We start from the raw sequence: 22,918 nt of genomic DNA, 5'->3' as shown, positions 1-22,918 counted from the left end.
CTTGACTTGTTAAGAGAGGTGTGATTTTTTCCCCCTTCTTTTTCTCGCTGCTCATGTGTATTTGAAAGGGACAAGAGCCTAAAAGAGCATATGTTCACAGGGCAAATATAATATACAGCTCATGAATTTTGTACGTGCCCATTGTCTCAGAGTACAAAGAAAAAAATTGAATGGGCTCTCAAAGGAGTTTATGAATCAATTGCCTATTCAGTGAAAGACAGTGCTGCTATTGCTGCAAAAATGGAAAAGCCCATGCCATATCATCATCATCATCATCTAAAGAAAGTTTACTTTTTAAATATATATATTGCATGTGTTCTGCTTTTACCTAATATTTCTCATCCTTCTGACTTTTTTTCATTTGTTTCCAGGTATTAAAAAATTATGAGTTTTATATCTTCTCCATATAAAAATGGGTGTGATATTCACAAAGTATTAAAAATTGCTGTTTATCTGCAGTTTTAATTCTCCTTCTCCTAATGAAACCTCCCTTGGTTATTGTAGAAGCTGTTTTACAGGGGGGTATTTTTCTTTAAAGCAACCTGGTATTTCTGTGAGATTTATAACCAATTACAGTGCTCAAAAATATACAGAATTGGCATGTTTATGAGACGGCTATATTGGCATTAGCTTAAAATCTTGCCCTTCACATTGACTTAATTTTTGCTTCTCTTCAGCTGTCTTTCCTTCCTAATTGCATTTGTTTTCCTCTGTTTTTCTTAGGCCAAGGCTGCAAGCACAAAGAAAGTTTGCTCAGTCTCAGCCAAACAGTCCCAGCACAACTCCAATAAAGATAGTGGAGCCATTATTGCCCCCTCCAGCTACACAGATTTCTGACCTCTCCAAAAGGAAGCCCAAGACAGAAGATTTCCTTACATTTCTCTGCCTTCGAGGTAAGTGTGTCCCCTATCCCAGCATACCAATGTAGGGGGGGAAATGAACTTTTAAGATTTACACTCCAGATACTCATTTCTTCCCCATTACATAGTTCCAAAAGTGCTCGAAAAGAGCATTTTGGAGGAAGGGAAAGTTGAGGACAGGGAAGAGGAAGAAGGTGGGGAAAATCCATATTCCTCACTGCTGAGTGCACCTTCTCTGCTTCTGACTTGAAAGCAGTACAGTCATACCTCATGTAACGTTTGCTTCATGTTACATTTTTTCAGGTTGCGTCCCGCGGTGACCCGGAACTACCGGAAAGGGTTACTTCCGGGTTTCACTGCTCACACATGCGCAGAAGTGCTAAATCGTGCTCCGTGCATGTGCACAAGTGCCAAATCACACCGTGCACCTGCGCAGATATGGCACTTCAGGCTGCGGGCTTTTCATGTCGCGAACAGGCCTCCGGAACGGATCCCGTTCAAACCAGAGATGCCACTGTATTATCTCATAGAATGTTTTCCGCAAATAATTTGATGAATTTTACCCAAAATTTCCTCTCAGCCTTTAAATTCTGTCTGATGGTTGAGGACAGAATTCCATGTCATGTGCGTATCCGTGGAACAAAATCCTGACAGCTGCATTTCCTAAGAGAAGAGCAGCCACTCAAGGAATTTTGAGTGGAGATGTGCAAGGTTGAGGTTTTTTAACTTCCCCCCTGCTATGGATTGCCCCTGTTCCACATTGATCTTTCACTGACTCCATCCCAAGTGTGAGGTTCTCTCTCTTTTTTCTTTTTTTTAAAATAATTTTTATTCGTTTTCCAAACATATAATAGAAACAATACAAAACAGAAAAACAGAAAGTTCAAAACACAAACAAAAACATACAAAACATTTAAACCAATATAACTTCAAGATTATATTTTCATTCCCTTCTTTCTTATGACTTCCCCATACCTCCCCATCCCTGCATCCTTGTTTAGTGATTCTTTAGCAACCCTTTAGTCAATTATCCTAATTCCCTTTCATTACATTTCCTTTAGCTTATTAGTTACAACTGCAATTCTCTGCTTCTTACCCCCTGACATCTTAGCATTCCTCAATATTACAATAGTTTTTAAGGTATATTTTAAATTTCTTCCAGTCCTCTTCCACTGTCTCCTTCCCCTGGTCGCGAATTCTGCCCGTCATCTCAGCCAGTCCCATAAAGTCCGTTACCTTTGTTTGCCATTCCTCCAGAGTAGGTAGTTCTTGCATCTTCCAATACTTCGCCAGTAGAATTCTTGCTGCTGTGGTGGTTCTCAAGTGTGAGGTTCTCAACATGTATTGGAGGCACAGAGGTTAAATTATGATACCTCCAAAAGGCATCTTTAAAATAAAGATTAAAGACCCACGGGGACTCTAAATCTGTTTTTGAGGGCAAATACATATTTGGAACTTTTTTACTTGAGCAGAGAAAGATCTAAATGTTGGGGTTAAAGCACCAAAACTTACAATTTTCTTGCTGCTAAAGCTGCTTTTTTACACAGAGTTTAGTTAGCTAAGTGTACAACCCTCCAAAATAAGCATAAACATGCCCTATAGGTATAGGGTTGGATCCAGACTTTAGTTAGTCATTTATGTTCCATGATTTCAGTGGGCTTCAGCATGACTAAGTCTAGAATCCATCTCATAGTCTCTTCTACTGCATAGTTGATCAAGACCTTTTGCTAGGAGTGGGATTACAGTTGATGGATTATATAGTAGACACACATAAATCTTCCTTTACACTACTAGCGAAATAGCAGCTGGATCCCCTCTTCTCAAAATAGAATTTAACTTCCACATACATTTTCATTCAAGCTGGTTAACCCCAAAGAGTGCTGTGTTTCCTGAGTTGTGTATCACACAGATAGAGGATGTTTTGAGAATGGCAGCTAGTGCTACCCAGCCACTGCTCTTCCTCTGTAAACTACATGAAGAATTACAATTGACTTTCAACACTTCAGGGAATATAGAACTCTGTGTGTGTGTGTGTGTGTGTGTGTGTGTGTGTGTGTGTGTGTTTTCTAACCATAATAACAAACAGGATGTAGCCAAATGGGTGGGGAATTCCGAGCACATCACTTTTAGAAAATCAATCTTTAAAATGGATTATTTAATTTACACTGAAGCACTTTTTTTATTTAGGTACGTTTGCATGCTTACTTTAACTTTAAAAATAGCCCCAAAAGTATGTTAGACTCATTTTTAAAATAGCATTTTTAAAGAACACAGTGACAGCCAGAAAGCAGCATGGTTTTTTCCAGCCTTTTTTTTTTTAATGTGCTAAGATACTTTGTCCTAAAAAGAGATAGCAGAGTTTGTTAATATATCATAGTAAAGTTTTTTTTTTAGTGTTTGTTGTTCTTATATTTATAAGATTTGTTTTAACGTAATCACATGTTACAATCTAAAAGCTCTAGAGTGAGAAATCTTTGGCCCTCCAGATGTTACTGAACTACAACTCCAGTTATCTCTAGTTATTGGCATATGGGGGGGAAGTTCCCCACATCTGGTCTGGACTGTTTGATACTGGGTAGAACAAGGGCTGCACAGTGTTAGTGTGTGACCTAATTGAGAAGAGGAAGTTCCCCTGTGGCAACACCATTTCTTCTGTTGCAGCCAAATGCAGAAGTCCCTCACCATCCCTTCTTAGTGTAAAGCAGAAGGGTAGAGACAAAAGCTCCAGTGCAGAATCAGGTTCCTCCTAGATAATGGTAGTGGTTAAATTCTTGTCCAAGATTTGTAAAAATTGGGGCAAATATGAGCTACAATATGATGAGCTATTTATTAATATGATGAGCTATTTATTAATTCATTCATTCATAAAATGTCTTTCACTATGAGGTCCAGGTTGGGTTACAACAAACATAACTTTAAAACAAATAAATATAAATATAAAATAAACATAAAACGGTTCCAAAATGGAACAGAGGAGTGTAAATTGAGCAAAGGAGGCAGGTCACAAAAAAACCCCTAAGCAGATAGTAGTGCTGAATCATGGGTTGCTGGGGTCCAGAAAGGCAAACTGAAGAGTTCCTTTCCCCAGGCCCTTTCCAAATCAGGCCAAACCTCCTTGAAGTTGAGGCCTGGTTTCAGAAGGCGCCTCATTCAGTGACCTTGCCAGTTCCCTTTCTTGCCAGGCTCAGACTTACCAAGGCAGAATGGCTGGAGTGTTTTGCGTAACATTTGCATATGCTAGATGTAAATGCATATTTATAGATGCAAATTTAGAAGTAATCACTATAATTTAAATAGTAATAAAACTCATCTCCCCATAGTGAGAAAGACTATGATCAGGTGACCTATCTGGCTGCACAGACTAACAGGTGCTAACTGCTGATGAGTAACTTCAAGGCGACTGCTTGTTTTTCTTACATTAAACTGGGTTTGGACCAGATAGAGTGCTGTCCTCTGTAAAATAGGACATTAAGTTAAGCCTCATTAGTTACTTTTCAAATGAACATTAAAACTATATTAAGCACTTTGATTTCCAAGGCTGTTAACAGTTTAATTCTGTGCTTATTTGACAACCCAACTGCCCTAAAACTTGGATGGCCCTCCTACCTTGCTTAACCTCTGAAAGGTCATGCAACTTAAAGCATTGTATCCAACAGAACTGTACACAAAGAATTTCTCAAGCCCATCCACTCCCCATTCCTGTCCCCAATGGGCTATAATAATAGCCTCCTTAGTAACACTAGGGTCTCTCTTAAGCTGCATTCATTTTGGGCACAGGTTAAACAAAGCTGAATAAGCACATTCCAAAGCAAACTACATGTTTACTGATGTGATCATGAAAAGGCTCCTTGAAAATGCAATCCAGGAGGAGAGGAATGGGCTCCTGCTTGCTTCATGGCCTCAGTTTGTCTGTGTGATATGTACGGGGGGAGGGGAGGAAAGCTGACCCCACACTACATAATCCTAATTCTCTCCCCCACCCCACCCCAAATGGGCAATATTTGAAGTTCAAAAATGCCTCAAAATTTCCCATATTCAAAAGGAACGAGGTGTGCATTTAACAGCACGAAGCAGTCTCTTCCTCTCAATAGTAATAAATCTTGACACCTTTCAGCTACTCGAATCTTCAGATAGGCAGCCTGCCTATAGTTATTTGACTCAGGATTTGCCTTTGATGATTTTCGCCACAATAAATCATCAGCCTTTGGTAGGTAGCAGAGAAAAACTGGTATTCCAACAGAAGATTCAAACTTTAATCTGCATTAAAATACTGTGTAGTAACAATCGGCTAATTATGTAGTTCAGTAGGATTATTGATTGACCCTAAGCCTTTGATAGCTCTAAGTTTCAAACCTCTTGAATCAAGAATTCAGTCCTTGGATATATGTAATAATAAGAGTATCTCTGTGCATAGTCAGAGTGGCCTCTTCAAGTATTTATTTTAAATTTAGTTTTAGTAATTGCAGCCAGTTTCTGTTCTTCTGGGAGCTGGACACCATTTATTTATTTAATTAATTAATATACAGAGTTGCTTAACATACAGAACTAATTGAATTCATTAATTTTTGTATTTGCATCAGCAGATTTATTTGTTTAAATTGTAGACCGCCCTTTATCCAAAGATCTCAGGGCGGTTCACAGCATAAAAATGCAAAATAAAAACACAAAATGCATAATAAGAATAAGACACCCATAAACCACCCACCCCTCCAACAAACACACTTAAAAGGACATGGAATGTTAACCAGCCAAAGGCCTGGTTGAAGAGGAATATTTTTTCCTAGTACCTAAAGATGTCTAATGGGGTGAGTGTTTAAAAGTTTGGTCACTATCTGGTAGGCTAACCCCAGGCAAATGACACACTGTATAATGGGGTCATTAGGAATAAATTTCTATCAGGAATTCATTTATTGACCTGTGCATGTTTTTTACTTCATCCATCTGCTTTTTATCTACTGATCTTTCCACGCTCCACCTTCTCAATCGTTCCTCTCCCCCCTCTGGCCTCATCTGCTAGTGTCCCTATTTTCATCTCTATAAATTGCTTGAGGGTGGAAAGTTTACTGATTTGTGGGTGCTGCAAGGTTTGTGCTCACGTGCAGTTTTTCTGCAATCATATCACCAGTATATTTACAAGCAATGTAGGAACCAAGTGCGTGAGACTTTAAGCATATAATCCACATTGGCTAGGAACACTTTTATTATGAAAAGAGATTATTAACACGCACACACCTTTCTTCTAAATTTGTTTGCACAGTGACAATAGTTCTGGAATTCAGAAATGAAAGAAAAATTGGCTCTGAGTGTTCCCAGATTATTGTTCAGTTAAATAGATCGAGGTGCTTTGATCTTATCCAGACTAAATGTCTCTTCCCACCCTGCTTCACCTGATGATGATGATGATAATTTCAAACTTGTTTAAAGTTTTAATTTTACTTTCTTCATGATAATGCCATTCACCCCCTTGTCCCCTCTGTGAAGAGGGGTCAGGGGTCAGGAATTGGGTCTTTTAGTGCAAGATTCTTGCCAATCAATTACTCTACTCCCCATCTCCAACAAAGAATAAACAGGGTCTCAAGTTTTTCCCCAATTTCTTTCCCATAGGATAAACAATTGTCCCATGCTCCACTGCTTTCACTAGAGCTTTAAAGGACGGGGGGGGGGGGCGGCGGGAGAGAAGATTGGGCTGTATGTCACAGCCGTAATACCAGGCTGTTCACGGTCCACTAGTGATGGAGGGCACATGTGTTGAAGGGCAGTCTGTCTTTCTGCCCCTCACCTTGCATGCAGACATTTAAATTGACCCAACTACCCGCTTCTCCTGTTTATTGAGGCACCAGCAAACTCTGCCCTATGTGATTACTTCTCAGAGAGTAACAGTGTATGTACAATCGTTCTTTTCCCTTGGAGGCTACAGACCAGAATCTCACTTACACTACGGGTCCTTTGCATCATGCTGGCAAGTATAAAACCAGCCTTTAAATAGATCACATTCTATTTACACTGAGGCCTTGGTGCCAACATAAATGTGAGTCAGGCTTTATATCCTGAGTGCTGAGGTGCAGGCAATGCAGCTTATGCAGGATTTTCCACCTATATATGTACTCATGAAATGGAGCCTCCTGTCAAAAGGCACTGGGGTGTGTGTGTGTGAGGGGACCCTAATTCTTCAGAAATGTAGCATTTGGCATACCATGTGTTTACTCGGCCAGGCTTAAGGCCCACATACCTTGACCTGACTTCATCCCTAAATCACTGTGACGGCTTAAATTGTTTTAGTGTTTTTCAAGTGCACAGCTGGGCTGTGTTTAATTGCAAGGAGAAAGAGAGTATTAGAAAAGGGAAAAGGAGAGAACCACATGATTTGCAGAGAAGAATCCAGTTTTTCCAGAAACCCACAGCCCAAATTACACAGAACGCTCTTGGGCTGAAATGGTTTCTGTGGAGGTTTAACGTCCTAGTTTGATTTCTGTGCAGATGAAAACATTTAGTTTTCACTTCAGTAAACAGTGCAGACACTCTGCCAGGTAATCCTGGAAAGCAGTGAAACGCTGCTTTTGGCAAAACAGATGCTGCCTGTACTGCTGATGGGCTTGAGGCAGTTTTCTCTTTTAAATAGCAACCTATATCAAGCCGAGAGGAAACAAAATTATTCTGGAGGCCCTGAAATGTTGTGGTATTTGTGATTTTCTGTTAAAGTTGCCAGTAACAGCATCACTTCTTAACATACCTGCTTACATTTCCCCTTTGTTTTATATTTACCTGCCTTCCCAGTCAGCCTGATAAGGAATTCTGTTTGACTTGAAAGCTTGCCCAAAGCTCTTTCATTACATAGTTCAGTCGAATGTTCAGCGACCTACTTAATGTGCTGTCTCCGCCATGTTGAGCGTTGAAGCTGTTGCATTTGATTTGTCTCTGTTGTCTGAATAACTCTGTGGGTAATTGTTTAGACCAGAGTTGGGGGAACCTGTATGTTCTTGAGCTCTTTACTCAGCTGCCCCAGCCAACATTTAAATTGTTTAATCTACTCTTGGATAACTTTTAATGGTGGTTACCAATTTCCACAACACGTTGGAATTTGTATTATGACACCCCTCCCCTCACCTCTCCTGTAAGCTATCTTGTGAATGTGTTCCAGACTGAAAAGCAGGTTCAAGTTGCATTTCAGCTATAATTAAATTGAAATCCACAAAGATAAAAGAGCACCCATCATAATTTGGTTCACAGAAGCCAAGAGCTGCCATATCTAACTACAATCGTACTTTGGAAGTCGAACAGAATCCGTTCCGGAAGTCCATTCAACCTCCAAAACGTTTGGAAACAAAGCACATCTTCTGATTGGCTGCAGAAAGCTCCTGCAGCCAATCGGAAGCCACAGGTGCCCCATCAGACGTTCGGCTTCCAAAAATAGTTTGCAAACCGGAACAGTCACTTCCGGGTTTGTGGCGTTCTGGAGCCAAAACATTCAAGAACTAAGCTGTTTGAAAACCAAGGTACTATTGTATTATTAATGGAGTAGCCTGCAACCACCTGGGTCTTTAATGTTGTTTTCATCCTGCATTTATGAAAAATTTAAGGAAGCAAGTTCTGAGCTAGAGACTTCCTCAGAGAAAAAACTTGTTCTCTCCCCATAGATGATATTGGGGTCAAGCCTAGGTGTGATGGGGCAGTCATTCAGTTATCTGTCCTGTTCCCATATAAAGCAGTGTCGTTAAGGGTTAAGAAGGGAGCACACAGAATGTGGGCTGGTTGTGTGAAAGAGAGCCTGCCACTCTCACATGTAATTTGGCTTTTAGCTGCATTTGTGGGCAGGCACCATTATCCACAAACAGAAAGGGCTAAGCTGCCAAAGTGCCACTTAAAATGGGTTTAGCAAACACACCCAGTGATTTATTTGAGCAAACCAGTGCTACATGAGAAAAGAGATTCCCAAACCAAATAGGCATCTTTAATAGGTAATTGGCTCCCACCAGTTAAAAGAGTGGAAGCTGTAAATTTCCCCTGCTGAATGCTGTGTGCCGCGCTGCTATTTATGACACAGGTGGGAAGAGATGGGGAAAGTGGCACCCTAAACCCCCAATGTGCTTATCAGCCGTCACCCACCCACCACAAGTCCTAACTGATTGCTCATAGCCCATGTTTTAACTGAGGTTAGTAGTTGTGTGCAATCAGATGATATTTAATGCATTTGTCTTGGTATCAGGTTCTCCTGCCCTGCCCAGCAACATGGTATATTTTGGAAGCTCTCAGGATGAGGAGGAAGAGGAAGAAGAAGATGAAGAAGCAGAGGACACGAAGCTGACCACAAACAATGCTTCATCTTCATGCCAGTCGACCCCCAGGAAAGGGAAAACACAGAAGCACGTTCCAAATGGGCATGGTAGGTCCTTAAACATAGAACTTCATTTGGCAGTGATGAGTCAGGCTATGTGTGCTTAGAGTTAAAGATGGCATCTGAAGGCTGAACTGAGTTCTCCTCCAGTCACTTTGTACTTGTGCATATAGTATCTGTTGGGGAATGGAGCAAATATCAAGCTGTCTAAACGCTCATGGTGATGACTGGCATGCAGGTACGATTTATTTAGAGCCAGTGTGATGTACTGGACTACGACGTGGGAGACCAGGGTCCAGATCCCTCCTTGGGCCAGCCACTATTTTTCAGACTAGCTTAACCTTCAGGGTTGTTGTCAGGCTAAAATGAAGATGGGTAGCACCTTGTTCCACTTGGAGAAATGGTGGAATTATAAATGCAATTAATAAATAATATTTTCTTAAGAGTATTGAAGTTAATCAGCATGATGACCAAGTTAGACCCATTGATTCCATTGTGTTTACTCTGAGTAAAACTTAGCTGAGTTACTACCTAATGAATTTAGTTTCATAGGAAGCTGCTGTATGTCAGATCGTTAGCCCATCTAGCTCAGTATTGTCAACTCTTGACTGGCAACTCCAACTGCAGTATTTCAGACTGGGGTCTCTCACATCTGGAGTTGTGAGGCATTGGAGTGGTGGCCCTTTGGTGCTGTGCGGCTGAGCTTTGCCCCTTCCCCATAGGGCCCCAAATCCTTTGGCTAATTCTGTTGGCTTCAGCCCACACTTAATGTTTTCCCTACGTGTCTTCTTTCCTTTCTTTTCTGTTAAAAACAAAACCCACAGTGTGAAGCCAGTGGCAGCAAGACGTGTGTCCTGTAAACAGCATTATTTTTCCTCTCTCTTATTTGGGATCCTGTTTTCCTAGTTGCTAGGTTAATACATTAGTACTGTCACTAATGCGGCATTTTTGTTCTTGTAGGATCACATCAATTACTTTCTTGCAAATCAGCAGAGCTGCCTGAGTCACAATGTATTTTCTTCACACGGCCTTCATGTCATATCCAGATAAATTGATCAGCGCCTTGTCAGTAGAGCCTGAAAAATGTATTCAGCACTGAGTAGCTTGAAGCCCTAAGCTCTGATAGCCAGGATGAAAAAATACCTGGGCTCCCATACCCCCACCAAAGTCATACATATTCTATTGACATTGGCAGCACCTTCACAGTAAATCAGTTCTACTTTCTTTCCCTGGGACTCAGTGATAAATTCTCTTGCCATTCACGCCCCCTTCTCCCTTTGCTGTGTCCTGTAGGGGATGCCTGGTCAGCGTCTCTTGGCAGAGGGAAACGTTTCGTTTTTTGCAACTCCTTTTGCATGGAGGCAAACACTTTGTCTGACTGAAGTAAATGAAAGTAGCAGGTGAAAGCTAAACCTCTTCCCAGTTTCGTTCTGCAAAGGAGGGTGGGGTTCACCCTGCCCCTGTGAAGAACTGCTGCCAATAACCACTATTTTCATATATCCAAATGCTTCCCTCAGTTAATTGAGACCATAACAGGAGATCTGCCTTGCCCTATCTTGTAACAGAATATTTCCAGTTGGAAGGAAGAGGGCAGTTGCATCCATGACCTGCCTTTTATTTAAATAGTATTATTTTAACATTACATGTTAATATTTAATATTTGAATACTTGAAGAATATTTGTTTACACTATATCTATCCATCTGTAGTCATAGATATACATATATTTATACCTGAATGCCTCCTCCCTTCTCTCTCCCTTTTCTTTTATCTGAGAGCTTTGGCTCTGACTCATTTCATTTCAGGTTCAAGCCTGATTTTGACACTGAAACAGGTTTGATCCCTGCCAGGAGATGTGGGACGTGTGTACACAATTCAGTTTTCTTTTATTTCTTAGCAGTGTTTAATACCATTGACTATGTTTAGCCTAGTGGATGAGCTCAGTTGGATGGGTGTACAGGACACATTTCTATGGTCCCACTCTTACCTGCAGTATTGGTTCCAGAAGCTGGCATTGACGGGGCTCTACTTGACACCATGGCATATAAAGCCACTGAGAGGTGGGATCATTCAGTGAATTGGAGCGAAGTGTTATCTCATTGCTGATGATACTCAGCTGTCATAGACTGGCTAGAGGCAGAGGAGTGGTGGGAGGCACCAGCTGGGGAGCCCCCGAAGGAAGAAGGCTCAGAGCCAGGGATTGGTGATGGGACAACAATGAGTGGTCAGAGGGAGAAGACTGGGAGGAGGAGGTGTCAGGAGCTGAAGACATAGCAGGGTTTAGTGAGCAAGAAGAGTCTGTGGCAGAGTTCAGTCCAGAACCGAAGGCTGGAGAGAAGTGGAGACAACAGGCAAAGATGAGGCAGGCTGCTGAAGAAGCCAGGGGGCCTCCCCCTCCTGCTGCAACCAGCTCCCTCTCCCAGATCTCCGAGAACCCAAAGAGGTATGAAGAGGGCAGAGCAAAAACAGGCAAGATGATGGAGCCTTTCATTGCTTAGGAAGGAACCAGTAGAGGAGGAGCCTTAGGGAGTTGTGGGAACTGGGAAGGCGAGGACCTTCAGTCCCCACAACGGCCTCATAGGGGCAAGATCTACCAAGAAGAATTGCCGTGCTCTCTAGGCCTGGCCTCCTGAGCTGTCTTGTTTCTTTGACTAAAGAGTTAATTTCACTGACGCCGTGTGAGTTATTGCTGGCCTGCTCCTGGCACCAGCTCTTGATTGTCTCTGCCATTTTAGTCAGATGAAACTGTGCAGATTCTGAATTGGTGCCTGGCCTGGATGAGTGCCAGTGAACTGCAGCTGGATCTTGGCAAGGCACAGGCACTGTGGGTAGATGGTTCCTGGATTCCTGTAATTAGTATGTAACCTGTTCTGTGCACAGTTGCACTCCCTGTAAAAGAGCAGGTTTGCCGCTTGGGAATGCTCCTAGCTCCAGCTTTGTCATTAGAAGCCCAAGGGTTCTTTGAGGCATTAGCTTTGGCTGGTTGCCAGTTGTGACCATTGCTGTACAAGGTATTCTTGGCCATGGTGATTCATGCTCTTGTAACCTCCCAGTTGGACTACTGTGATGTGTTCCATGTGGGGCTGCCCTTGAAGGCAACATAGAAATTTCAACTAATGTAGAAAATGGCTGTCAGAATTTTAACTGGGATCGAGGCATATCCATACTACACTAGTCATATTATACTAATCAAGAACTACAAGGGTTGCCTATTTATCTCAAGACCCCATTTAAGGTGCTGATACCTAAATACTGGAAGGAGCACCCCTTCCTATACTACCCTGCCTTTGTTTTGAGATCTGCTGCTGAAGCTCTACCCTAACTGCCTATTTAATTGGAAGTGCTGGAAATAACAATAAAGGAAACGGCAGGCACCTTGGTTATGCAATCCCCTCCCTTTAAGAATTGTGCCTGGCCCAGACAGACATTACAACTTTTTCAGTGCCAGGTAAAGACACTTCAGTTTTTCCCATTTATTTTTACTTGTGTGGTGCCCTAGACTTCTATATGTTTTTAGCTGCAGCTTCAATATTGTGTTTTTATTGCATATTTTACTGTTTGTGATAAATATAACAGTGCTTTTTGTTCACTGCTCTGGAATCTGTTGGTAGTAAAAAAAGCACTTTAATTAAATAAATAAAACCAAGAAATGTGCATAACATTCACTGCAGTTGACATCTGGCTAAAAGAAAAGGGAGGGAAATAGTTAACCACCGTATTATTGTTGCATGATTATTGCTCAACCGAAAGTGCACTGTTTGGGAGCCTGGGAGCAGTACTGATCTATATTGCAACATGAATAAGACCCAAATGCAGGGTGTGATAATTTTCGTGGTTAAACTGTTTTCTGAGATAATGCTGTGGTTACCATGTTGGGAAAGTGGTGGGGCAGGTTTGTTTTTTAAAAAATAATTCCCATGTGACATTGCCTTGTTGTATTTGACTAGCTCATTAGTTGGCCTGTGCCAGGGTAATGACAGTGTTGAAGTGTTTTCATTTGTTTTTAATCTTTAGAGCTCAGAAGCTGCAAGGCATACACAGTGAGCCTGAAATGTTAATTGTTTGTTTTTGGCCTTGTTTTTTAATATTTAGAAATTCCAAACACAAACATTACAATACATTTTTCCAGTGCTTTTTTTCCTAGAAAGAGGTGCCGGAACTCACCATGGACTCCTCCCTCGTTCTTTTATAATTGCAATGGCACCCACCTGCGAGTTCTAGCTGAAAAAAAGCCTGCATTTTTCCAGTCCATAATCATTCAAAGCATTTTTGATATCTTACTTCCTGCATACCTTTCCGCAAAAAGATACTGTTGTGGAATGAGCATGTACTTACTGTGTGACATCTTTGTAGAAACTACTGCTGCTACTCAAAACTTCGTTCCTTGTCATTGCATCATGTCGAGTAGGAAACAGTTGGCAGGCTTCTGGCAAGTGCCACTAGCTTTGTGTCCTCATGAGTGCACCGTGAAACCATTGGCGTTCCACCTCCCTCGATGCCCAGCTCTGTTTTAACAGTGTGGACTGGAAAAGGATAGTCAGTTGTGTTTGTGGTGGGTTTTGGCAAATCTTCTCTTGTCCGCCTCTTATCAGTGTGAAATGCTTTGATACTTCATGTTCTCCTACAGCTGCAGAGCTAAAGTCCCTGATGAGTGTTTGTGTCCACAGACCAGAAGTGGCGTCACTAAAAGCATGAGAGTTCTACTCTTGCCCTTGTGCCTCCTGTGGTTCTGCTGCCCTTAGGACACTAAGCAGTCTGTTGTTTGAGAAAATGTTTCTCTTGGTGTCTGTCACACACTTGAAAGTGCCCCATAAATGCTAGACATTATAACCACTACCACCATTATCCACATTATCTCAGAGAAAGGATAGTGGCCTGTGGGTTGAGGTGGCTTGACCAGTAACCGACCCTTGCGTATGTATGCTACTTGCTTCTTGGTAGTGATGGTCCACCCATTGGTCCTGTGAGGCTGCTCTGGCCAAGCTTTGTGACATCAGGTATGGGGCAAGTAGGGACACAACGGGGCCAAATAGAGGGTTGCGCCTGCAAAACCCTGCCCATAGTACCCTGCAAAATAAAGAAATTCCTTCCAGTAGCACCTTAGAGACCAAGTTTTTGTGTGCATGCACACTTCTTTCACACAAAAGCTCATACCAATAACAAACTTAGTTTGTCTCTAAGGTGCTACTGGAAGGAATTTTTTAATTTTGTTTCAACTATGGCAGACCAACACGGCCTACCTGTAACATAGTACCCTGCCTTAGTCTTCTGTACATTGAGGGCTGCAGAGAACAGTAAACAGATCTTTGAAGCTGATTGTTGGGATTTCAAAGCACCACATGGGGTGAAAATGGGCCACCTGATACCACTGCCCACCTGTCAAACTTGGCGCAGAGACGGATGGGGAGAGAAGGATTTGGTGCCCACCAGTCAGATCCTCAGATTCCCCAGCCTTGTTTTGTGGGATTGCATTCTCTTCTCCCCTGCAGCTCCCCAGATTTGCTCTGAAGGATTGGGGGACCATTCAGATCAGATTTGACATTGGGAAGGAGTGGTGACTTTGGATATCACCCAAAAGTATCAGCCTGTCACTGCTGCTGCTTTTGTACTGTTGTTTTCAAAAGGAGTCTGAACTGGAATCTGTGCTTGTCTTGTTCTTTTCCACTGCTTCTTCTGCTCACAAATGTTTCTTCTCCCTTCACAGTCTTCAACGGATCCAGCAAATCAACAAAAGAGAGAGAACATGTTCAGAAACACAGAGTCAAAGACACAACGCCAGGAAAGGATAGAAATGGCGAACACAGGACTGAGAGTCGCAAAGACCAGGCTGCTGCTAATCACCATTCTTCAACAAACATGGGCTTTTCCACAAAAGGGCTCAATTCTAACAACCACCACACCCTTCATCGATCGGCTCAGGATTTAAGGAAACAGGTAGTGTGTGGTGCACCAGTTGGGACAAAACTGTCCAAATTTATCTTGAGATGTTTTGAGGTATATTTAATGCTAGTTCTACTTAGGTCGCCTGTTATGTTGTTGTATTGTAAGGAGACACACACTTTATTACCGTACCTTAGTTGCATGAGGGTTCTTCTTATACAGTTTTAAAACATCTGTCTGATTGGTTTTAAGAACGAATTCACATGACCGTGTTATTCTGTGCGACCAGGATAGCCCAGTCGTGGAAACTTGAGTTCCATATAGGTTTCCTTGAGGACAGGGTCTTTTAAAAAACCTATTTATTTAACAAATAAAAGAGAGAAAAGAATTCTTAAAACAACAGCAGTACATTACATGGCACATGATACTTACAGAAGATTCCCTTCCTACCCCAAATACATTATAAGCAAAACCTGTTTCTGGGAGGCAAGCTCAGCCATGATTAACATATCACACCCCCAGCTGACAGCAAAAGATTGAATGGCTACAGTTAATAAACACATCCTCAGTTTATTTCAAATTTACCGAAGAGGTTCTGTAGGAAAACTGCTGTGTCTGCGCTAAATTTCAGCACCTCAGAGTTTAGAGGCCCTTATCTATACAATGTCCCCCCTGCCTTTTGTTGTGCTCTCAATATCTATTTCTCTCTCTCTCTTTATGGTAATGATTCTTAGATATAGTGCCAGAAATCTCTAGTACCTCCATGAACCAACAGAGCCTAAAGCAAGGCTTTGTTTGGCTGATGTTTATTCAGCTGGAGAAGGCTTGGAAAGACCTGAATGCTTTTGGCTGTTTGCCTATTGGCACTCCTTGAGGTAACTTCCCTATCCATATTTAGCAGTTAGGTCAGGAACCCCCAAGCCATGATTTGCCAATATGTGCCTGCCTGATTTAGATCTTTGTAAATGTAAACCAATAGACACCCCCTTGAGATTTGCATGCAGAACCAGAAGGGCTAACACAGATGAGATTGACTTATAGATCAGGTTCAGATGATCTCTCTCAGCACTAAACATGGTTTATGAAGCCAGAAGTGAGTGTTGAGACTGAGTGGCCCTGCTTTGCCTCTCCACCTCCTCTCCTTAGGCATCAGTTTCAGTGCTCTGCTACTGACTTTCATTAAGCCAAGAGTTTCCTGTTATGTCTAAACTAGAGAACTGTGGCTTAATGTTAAGTTAACAAACCAGGATAATAAACCAGGGTCAGGTCTTGGCTTTTTACCATGGTTAATTAAGAGATATTAAGTTCCCCAGTTTGCACATTACAGGAAACCTCTGGCTTAATACAGGCCTGTGAATGAGGTGGTGGAGCTAGCATGAAAGTGGGGGGGGGGGGGAGAGGTGCTGGACAAGACGGTTGCCCCTGTGCTCATGGTTTATGAAGCTAGGAAAGATCTACCAAACCTGACCATAGTAGTAATATCACCATTTATTCCATTTGCTTCCTAAAATTTATATACCGTTTGATTGTAGAAAAAAACAACAACTCAGCTTTCCCTGTGTTCATTTGAACAAGTAGACTGAGCAGAATCTGAAGATGGAGGTTCTTCAACATCCCAGAATGAGACAGCATTAGCAATATGATCAGAAATTCCTTATATACACAGATATGTTTTCTGGATGGTCCAGAAAAGCACAGGAGATGTGACTCGACACAGGTATTGGTATGCTGTTAAAAACAGCAACAGGAATAGGGCCAGCATTGTAGTGCAAACAGGGTGGAAGCTTAAGAAAAAAACAGGAAAATTATTCCAGTACTTCTTCCGTCCACGTGCCCCCTCAGTTTCTTGCAGATAATCTTGCAAGCCACCTGTGTGAAAAGGTTTTGATGGCACTTCTAAAGGTGTACTCTTCCCCCTTAACTCTTAGTCTTCTCATACAATTGTATCTCTCTGAGATAGCGACATCAGCACATGCTAAACATAAACAGAACACTCACAAGCACAATACTGTAATGAAATAGTGGGGCAGACAGATAATTAAAAACCCTTTCCCAGGCCAGACAAATTTGGTTAATGTTGCTATATTAAAGGGATGAAATATCTTCTGCAATTTCCCCAAGTCAATCCTAGAAGTAACCTCCTTGGTCACTCTTCTTATGTGAGTCTATAGATAAATTCACTGTAGCGGTGAACTCCTGTAATGAAAATCCTGTTTTCCTAGTATAAAGTAGAAATAGTCATATAGAAAGATTTACAACTCAGCATTAGATCACAGCATTATATTTTATGTTCTTAGGATGAATGTCAAATTATTAGTTGTGCCCGAAAGGAAGACATTTGTTGCCCGAGTCATCGCTCCATCCCCCTTTCTACTTTTCTATAATGTCTTTCCTGTTTTGTAGATCTACACATTTCCCTCTGCTGTGTGTGCTCTGCTCTTTCCCTGCTTTTTCTGCTTTGCTCTCTAGCTCCTTTCTCAGTTACTTGAAAGGAGAGGAAACCTAACTCAAGGAGGCCCTCTATTGATTATGCAAGAGAAGGTCATACAATTGATGCAAGATTATGAGCTGGCCCCTTATATTAAGGGTTCTTTTCTTTCTTTCTTTTTTAAAAAAAAGGTTTAAGAGAACGCTTAGCTTTTTCACTCAAGTGTGAGAGTTGTGTGAAGACAGAATGTGTTCTACTTGTCTGGTTGGAGAAAACAAAAAAGATCAGTTGTGTGTGTGCGCGCATGTGCTTCTGATTAGTTTAGTCTGTGTAACAAGTGATAAAGGCTAATGATTGATCACTGTTACTTCTTCTTAAAATTAAATTGACTTCTTTCTTGTGTGATCAGTGTAAGCACTGCCTCGAGATGGAACTCTGGGACTAGAACCTCTATGGTGATCCTCCGCAGCCAGCAGTGCAGACATTTAATAGGCTGACTCACAAAGGTTGTGTGTTTTTGGTTAATGGGGGGAGACATGTCAACAGTAGAAAGGTAAGAAACTGCATACCGCAATTTCTTTTGCTCTCTTCTGCACCTGGGACCCGGAAGGCTCTTTTCTTCTAAGGCAATTTTATGCAAAATAAAGACCATGTTAACTGTGTGAAATCTAGAAACTAGACTAATATTTTTCTTCCCTATTATTGATATGCAATGGACTTCATTTTTGGAGAGAGAGTAAAGTATCTGAAAAAAAATTCCATAGTAAGCAGATGGGGAAAATCACCAGCTGCTAAGTTGATCCCAGTATTGTCTCCTTCCAACGTCACCACTTGGTTGAGGGGAACGTTCTGTTTGGAAGCAGAGATGGAAAATTGAGAATGCACAATGTGCTCTCAGATACTGATGCAGAATCACAGAATTGTAGAGATGGAAGGGACCATGATGGTCCTCTGCAATGAATATATCTTTTTGCCCAACATGGGGCTCAAACCCACGACCCTGAGATTAAGAGCCTCGTTCTCTACTGACTGAGCTATCCCACAGTCTTCCTATATACTGTTTTAGAAGCTTGAAAAGTGTGTATTTGTAAAACATATGCATCCATGCAGTTTCTTAGCTGGCTCAAAAGGATCTCATTTGAGGTTTTATTGAAGTACTTTTCTGCACCTAAGTGGTCATGATGGTTTGCCATTTCTAAAATTCTCTATGTAATATCAGAAGTTTCTGTCTTAGCAGTTTTTATTAGAGTTTACAGCTGGCAAATAAATTAAGTGTGAGAGCATGTTTATGTATGTGTGCATGTGTATGAGAGAGAGAGAGAGCTTTCCAAGTGTCCAAACTAGTTATGGAGATTCTGTCACTATATAATCTTACCCTATCCAGAAGTCTTTTCTTGAGGCTACAGCTGGGGTTTTTTGAGACTTTTACACCTACTTTCATGTAAATCCCTTAGAGTTTTTTGATTATTAAGCAGCATAGATATCCTTTTAAAATTTTAAAAACATGTACTGTGCATTTGTTTCAGTCATAGGCCAGTTAAGACAGACACAAAATTTGTTTCAAAGGAACCAGTATGCAGTCCTCCTGAGAGTTTTAATCCCTCCATTTCAAAAGCAAGATTATTTTTTTTAAGGGGGACCTACCTCCTTGTTCACAATTTAGAAAATTTAATTCCCTTTACTTCACAACTGGTTGCTTGCCTCTCTCCTTTTTACTGTTTTTTCCAAAATCATGTGCAGTATGCTGCTTGCCTGCCTGCCTGCCTGCCTGCCTCCTTCCCGTCTTCTAATGTTGCTCTGACACAACCTTTCTCCGAGATTAAGCCCTTTGCTCTTTTCCTTCAAGGTGCTTACCAAGATCTTCATTTCCGCAACTTACCTTCCTGATCCAGCCTCGTTTCACCACTGTTCCTGCTGTTGCTTGATTCTCTGCTGAGTGCTGACCCTTCTCCCCTGACCTCGTTCTTCCCCTCCTGAACTGTCTGTCTGTTCTTGTAACCCCGTTAGATAAGAGCAGCATCACCTCTGACTCTAAATACGTGTCAAATGTTTGTCAGAGTGTGTTTTTAAAACATGTGTTTCTGTGGTCATGTCACCAAAATGAAGAAATTGGGGGGGGGGGAGCCTGAAACAATAGTATTTCATTAGGGGGAAAGTTATGTTCCCCAACTGCTGAAGCTCTGTGAGAAGCAAACTAACTGTGTTTATAAGGTTATTGGATCAAGCTGCCAGGGGTAAAGAGGGAATTTTTATAGAAATGCTATGTGTGCAGCCGTACGTGGGAGTGAGGATGTGTCTTTTTAGGAGCTGAGGCTGGTGAGTTTTTAAGCCTTCAGTTCTGGCACTGGTTTATAGAATCATAGACTTGTACAGTTGAAAGGGACCAACCCCCTGCAGTGCAGGAATATGCAGCTGTCCCACACAGGGATTGAACCTGCATCCTTATAGCGTTATCAGCACCCCGCTGTATCCAACTGAGCTATCCAGGCTCATGTTGATGTGGGGTAAAATATGCTTGAGTCACGGGAGCATTGGAAGCTGTCTTATACTGAGCCCAGGTCATTGGTTTTCCCAGCTCTACTTGGAGAAATGCTGGGGAGTGAACCTGGGACCTTCTGCCACTGAGCCACAGTCATTCCGAAGCTATGGAATGTTCTGTGACGTCACATGGAGTCTTCCTATGCCGTCGTATCATGCACCCCACATTTAACATATGTGCCGAATACGGACTGTTCCTTATATTTTAGCAAAACCTGAGCACACTTTCATGAAAGATAGCTGTGCTAAGGTTCCTGCTTAAACCATTTGCATCTCGTAGGAGATAATGAAATCATGACTGTAGCACATCCAATGTAAAGGGCATGAATACTAGGTGCCTGTGTGGTATTAGGTATAGTAAAGCTTACAGAGGGGGAAATGCAAAGCTGTTTATAAACGGGGGACCAAATACAGAATTGTAAAGCAGTGTTAATTAAAAATCTTTTTGATTAGTTGTGGCTTCCCCTTTCTTCTATAAATACAGTGGTACCCCCGGTTGCGAACAGGATCCGTTCCGGAGGTCTGGCCACATCCTGAGGAATTCGCAACCGGAGGACCGCTTCTGCACATGCATGCGCGGCGAAACCCAGAAAAATACTTCCGGGTTTGCCACGTTCGCATCCCAGTTTACGTATCCAGAGGGATATATGCGGAGGTATGACTAGTCAGTTTGCTTTAACTGTTATACATTGTGTTCTAACAAGTATCCTATCACCTGACTCTTTGAAGCAAGCAAACTTGCTGTGTTTTAAGAGTGGCTTAACAGCGTGTTTCAATCCCTTCTACATTCTAGGAATACATTCTAGGCCTTTGTGTCCTAATGTGCTGTTCCTCATTGTCTGGAAAGCAGAGTTTTATGCATTTACAGATGTCTGCTTCTTCCTAGGTAGCCCTTCTGAGTAGCTTTCCTTGCTGAACAGCATCCTATTCCAAATAAACATAAGTGAAATATGGGATTAGGATTGCAAACCACTCCTTCAGAGACAGGGGGGTAGGAAGGGTGGTGGGGGGGTGGTTCATCTCAGGTGCCATCCCGGGGGGGGGGGGGTTGACAAAAAAAAACCCCTGGGCGGATTGCCATTGCCGCAATCGCGCCCCCCCCCCCCAGGTGGGTGGACTGCTGCCGTGCTGATCAGCCCACTCCCTGGGCAGATTTCCCCCATGGGTGGATTGCCCTGCCCCAGGTGCATGGCATGTGTGCCGCTCCGGGTACCCGAGCAGCTAGCTCCGCTGCTGCTCAGAGAAGGTTTCTGCATCCTCTGCAGCTGCATGGCAGGAAGAAATTTGGCAGATGTGGCTTCTCATTGCCGCGGAGGTGCTGTAGCTTCCACACAGCTTCCTGCCACTGAACCTTTTGGGAGGCACTGGGTTGCCTTTCTTAGAGCTGGCAACAGTACGAAAGAGAAGCACAGTCTTTGGAGAACAAAGGTTCAGGTTTATGGTTCCTGATGCCACTAAACAAGAAATAGTACTTGAGGCTAAACATTGCACGTGCTCGCTCACATTAATTCTTGCACACTCATTCAGCTTGGTGCTCTATTGACCAAATAATAAGCACAGTTGGAAAGATATGTTGCATGGTTGCTGTGTAATGTTTATTACGCCACTGCATTTTTTGGGATATCTGTTTGCTGTCTCTTAACAATTACTGGGCTTCAGCAGTTATATAACACAAAGTTGAAACATGTAAACCTGGTTTTTCTCGCCCCATAATAAATCCATACATTTACAAATCCATAATTAATAAATTATACAGTTAATAAATATTTGGGGAAATTCAACAAATGATAAATTGCAACAAATTCCCATTGAAATCAATAAAACTTGTTAGCTGTGGGTCCTGTCATTTGCAACTAACTATTTCAGGAACTTGCTGTTGAATAAAAACAAAACTGCCTAGACATCAAACTTCTTGTGGGGGAGGATATAGAATCTGTACATAACTACTGAATTACATTTTGTACCTCCTGGCTATAATATAATTCTGGAAGTGGGATTCTTCAGAGCCATGCTAATCTCTTGGGTGCATATTGGATATAATTGTGTGCACACTTGTGAATCTTACTATTTTATGGCAGTAAAATAGTGAGAGATTCTGGTAATTTTACATTATTAGTGGTTATTAAGTTTGCTTGTGTTTAAGTTAGAAGGCAAATGAGTAGACACCTTGGTAGATGGGAATTGGGTGGGGGAAGGGGGTTAATATTGGAAAAGGAGGATTGGTTGAAATGAGAAGTGAGGAGCATCAGTTCCCATTGGGTCCCCAGTGGGGCTGTGTGCATGTGGCTCAAATAGACATAGACTGGAATAATTCCAATATGGAATATGGAAACTTTTGCCCCAAAACAGATTTGAGAAATTGGATCCTTCCAGTTGTATCTTTTGCTGCTGCCAGGCATCCTTACTTTTGCCCCTGCCATATTTTCAAGCTGTGCGTATTTCTGAACAGTGAAAGTTTTAAGACCCCATCTGCGCTATACATTGAAAGCAGTATCATATAACTTTAAGCAGTTGTGGGTTCCCCCAAAGAATCCTGGGAACTGTAGCTGGGAATTGTCCTGAGACTCCTGTTCCATTCACAGAGCTACAATTCCCAGAGTTCGCTAGGAAGAGGGATGGACTGTTGAACCACACTGAGAATTGTCGTTCTGGTGAATAGAGGTCTCTTAACAATTCTCAGTGCTTTTAACAAACTGCAAGTGGCAATGATTTTTTGGAGGAAGCTCTGGCTGTTTAAAGTGGTATGACACTGCTTTAAATATATAGTGCAGATGGGGTCTTATGCATCAGCAAGCAAGCACAATACATCTACAGAGCCAGAAAAGTTCAGAAATGGGAAGCAGTGACAGAAGTGAGGCATGGCAGCAGCAAGTCCAGGGCC

At 42.0% G+C, this 22,918-nt stretch overlaps 1 protein-coding gene across 2 annotated transcripts in view; it reads left to right on the top strand.

Moving 5' to 3' along the window:
* JARID2 (jumonji and AT-rich interaction domain containing 2) overlaps positions 1–22,918 on the top strand; it is a 187,120-nt gene that overhangs the window by 137,505 nt on the left and 26,697 nt on the right. For both annotated transcript variants that reach the window (XM_079983263.1, XM_079983262.1), the window contains exons 4-6: positions 724–893; positions 9,064–9,240; positions 14,896–15,125. In XM_079983263.1, coding sequence (XP_079839389.1) covers positions 724–893; positions 9,064–9,240; positions 14,896–15,125 — 577 coding nt within the window. The remainder of the gene's footprint in view (positions 1–723; positions 894–9,063; positions 9,241–14,895; positions 15,126–22,918) is intronic.

This window comes from Podarcis cretensis, assembly GCF_951804945.1.
Source record: "Podarcis cretensis genome assembly, chromosome: 7".
NCBI classification, from domain to species: Eukaryota; Metazoa; Chordata; class Lepidosauria; order Squamata; family Lacertidae; genus Podarcis; species Podarcis cretensis.
Note: the sequence above shows the minus strand (reverse complement) of the source record. Positions and strands in the feature narration are given on the sequence as shown.